This window comes from Austrofundulus limnaeus, unplaced genomic scaffold (genome assembly GCF_001266775.1).
Source record: "Austrofundulus limnaeus strain Quisiro unplaced genomic scaffold, Austrofundulus_limnaeus-1.0 Scaffold846, whole genome shotgun sequence".
In the NCBI taxonomy this organism is placed as follows: domain Eukaryota; kingdom Metazoa; phylum Chordata; class Actinopteri; order Cyprinodontiformes; family Rivulidae; genus Austrofundulus; species Austrofundulus limnaeus.
The window spans coordinates 18180-21535 of record NW_013953248.1 but is presented as its reverse complement, the minus strand read 5'-3'; the positions used below and the strand labels follow the sequence as shown (position 1 = coordinate 21535).

Genomic DNA, 3356 nt, shown 5'->3' with positions numbered 1-3356 from the left:
GAAACTGCCCCCAGTTTCGATTTCAAGATGGCGGCTCCTTGCAGGTTAAACAAGTTAACTCCGTAACTTTTACTATTAAATATCTTTCTTCATTTTTTTGTGGATGTTTAATCACTCGCACAAGTAGTGTGTTTTCTGTGCAATACTGTACTTATTAAAATCAATGTTTATTTGCATGACATACATGGTAGAGCTCTCTTTTTGTCATTGTTTACATTGTAGCAGTGTTGTAGCTAGGTTAGCTGCAGCAACACAATGGCCTGTCAGCTAACTGGAATGCAGTTTCATATGGTTTGTTGGGAAATGACGTCACCACCATTTACCAGTTCTGGGAACACGATGTAAATGGAACATAGCATCATGTTTTCCACATCCTCGCTGGTTCATTGTTTGACATGTCCAATGGTTTAGGTTCTCCACGTTGTTTCCCTGCGTCTCCTGTGTTGTTGTTTAGTTTTTGCTGCCACGTCTGCTTTTTGTTTATTTAATAAATCATTTTTGTAAACTCTTTAATCTCCATCTAGACCTGGGTTCATTCCTGTGCATCGAACCTAACAATAAGAGCTGTATTTGTTTGTGCAACGATCAATTAAACACTGAACAAAAATAATCTAAAGAGTTTTTATTGTGAACAACAGTGATGAAGATAGTTTCCATCTTTTTTCCTGCTTGGGATCACAGATGGTACCCCATCCAGGACCCCATCCAGGACCCCATCTAGAACCCCATCCAGGACACCATCCAGGACCCCATCTAGAACCCCATCCAGGACCCTATCTAGAAGAAGGCTGGTCTGAAAGTTGTACCAGCCCTGCAGTTCTTCAGACCTTCTCGTTGTCCTCACATCTTCTGCTCTGAATATTCTCTCTCTCTCTTTATTTTCATGGGCATGCTCGACTTCCTCGGCTTCTTCTTTGGAAAAGGGTCGACTAGACGCCACTGCTGATTGGTCACCAGGCAGGTGCGACAGGAAGAAGAGCTCACTGAGGAAGCAGTTCCTGCTGGGAGAAGGAGCAGGGGAATCTGGTTCTGGGAAGGATTCGGGTCGATAAACTGGTTCTGGTTTACAGTCTGGGGAGGAGAGCCAGCTTCCTGAGGTGAGATGCTCCGTCGGCCATGTTGGAGGTTTAAACGTCTGTTTAGCGGCGGCGTTGTGTCGATACTCCTCTGCCAAAACACACTGTCCCTTTCTCTGCACGTCTGTCCGTGCTTGTGTCTGTGATCCGGTCCGTCCTCCATCCTCTGAGAGTTTTCAGGCGTGGCCCGGTAGAGGTGGGGGTCTCTGCAGGCCCCCGTGTGCAGCCGGGGGTTTGGGTTGGCGCTGTGGCGGTTTCGGCTGCGCAGCGAGCTGAAGACCATGGAGCAGCCGACAATCGTGCAGCGGTGTTTGATCTTCAGGTGGACGGCGTTGTAGTGGATCTTCAGGGTTCCTGTTTGAACAGATGAAGATTTATTTGTTGAAACCTTTGACTTTAGGGCTAGAGCTAGGGCTAGGGCAGGGGTCTCAACCTTTTTTTCCACAAGAGCTACTTTTTGCAACATATAACGTTAAACTTAAACCATTAGAATAAGCTTGTTTTGCTGTCTTCAGGTGACAGGTCTCCGATTTTTTTCCCCACATTGTAGACTCCAGAGGGAAGAAACTCGTTGCAGTGATGTACCGCAGTGGGAGGGGTTTCCCAGGAGTTTGGCACAGTGTCTCAAGGTGCTATGACAGGTGTGTGTCAAAACGAATGCCAAACAACCACATAACTGCAACGTCATCTGCCAATTGACCATACTGAGCCCTAAACCGTTTGACTGACAACCAAGGGGAACGGACATCTATAGACTGATTGGAATTAAATGAAAGTTAGTTTGGCCAGTGAAAATTTTATTTTGCTACTCATAATTTTTCATAAGCACTGAAGAGCTACTTTAAATGAGCTCAGGAGGTACAGGTTGGAGACCCCTGGTCTAGAGTTAAGTCTCGGGTTAGGGTTAGGGTTAGGGTTAGGGTTAGCCTACCTTTGTCGTAGAAGCTTTTCCCACAAACGCCACAGCTGACCCTCCCTTTCCGACATCCTCCGAGGGAAAGGGAAGGGAAGGAGCAAAGGGAAGAAGGGAGAGGATGGAGGGACGATGATGATGAGGAGGAGGAGGATGGATGAGGGTGCATGGGAGGAGCAAAAGAGGAGGTGTGAAGAGAACCGTGGAAAGAGGAGGAGAAAGATGGAAGAGGTTGCATTGAGGGCGGTGACCTTTGACACTTTTGTGAGGTTTGTAGATGAAAGGAAGAAGATTTGGACACTGGTGGACACAGTAAAGACGATGGGTTGGACACTGGTGGACACAGTAAGGACGATGGGTTGGACACTGGTGGACACAGTAAAGACGATGGGTTGGACACTGGTGGACACAGTAAAGACGATGGGTTGGACACTGGTGGACACAGGAAAGACGATGGCTTTGAGGACACAGTTTTCTTCTGTCTGGCCCAGTCTCCTCTCAGCTCAGTGTGGAGTCCTGAACTCTGGTTCCAGAGGGTCAGTAACGGACTTGACTTGTCCGGGTCTGGTTTTACGGACACGGCAGGTTCTGGTTCAGCTTGTTTCCAGGTGAAGTCACCGTGCGTCCCGGTTCTTCCTCCATGGTGTTCGTGTCTCTCAGCCGGTTCTGTCCCGTGGGACGTTTTCAGGATCTGTGTTAGTTTACTGGAGGAAACAAGCTCCTGAAGAAAGAGGTTCAGCTWAAGTTTCTGATTTATTTTTGTAAAATCACACAAATGATCGATTGAGTTGAAGCTGCAGGATGAGGACAGAGACGTCCTTACCTCAGTAGAAGGAAGCAAACATCTGTCTGAGTGTGGAAAATGGAAAGGCAGGAGCACGGACTGTCCTCCTGAGACATTCTCACTGAGGTGGACCGTCCTCTGTTTGACCACCTGTCCTGGACCTCCATTCTTCTTCTTCTTGTCTGAGTCTGGACCAGAGGTCTGCAGGTGTCCCTCCACACACCGAAGCATCATCAGCTGTACTATGGGCCGTGTTTCACCGAAGCGGAGGAACTGTTTGAGGACGAGCGGCTCTTCTTCGGGCGTGACCATTGACCAGCAGTCCAGCACCTGTCCACTGGGGTACTGGAAGGAGACGGAGACCTTTCATCGTCTTCAGAACGATGTCATCATCACTGCTGAGATCTTTTTTCTTCTGTGTGTCTTTCAGCATCTAACTCGTTCCGCAATTTTTGTGCCATTTCAACAATTCATGTATGAAAACGTTCAGCTCATTCATGTGAGGCCTGCTATGACTGTTAGTATTTCAGCTTTTTATACTTCTTTAGCTATTTCACTTTTTTAGCCACTTTTTTGCCGTTGA

General features: G+C 47.5%; 1 protein-coding gene across 1 annotated transcript; it reads right to left on the bottom strand.

The window, feature by feature from the left end:
- Nucleotides 1–607: 607 nt before the first annotated feature.
- Nucleotides 608–3118, bottom strand: LOC106532880 (zinc finger protein basonuclin-2; the record flags this gene model as incomplete). Its single annotated transcript, XM_014029050.1, is given in 3 exon segments — nt 608–1430; nt 2008–2710; nt 2813–3118. Coding segments are annotated over 3 exon segments (1599 nt in total), but the record flags the coding sequence as incomplete, so codon positions are not given.
- Between the last annotated feature and the right edge of the window lie 238 nt (nt 3119–3356).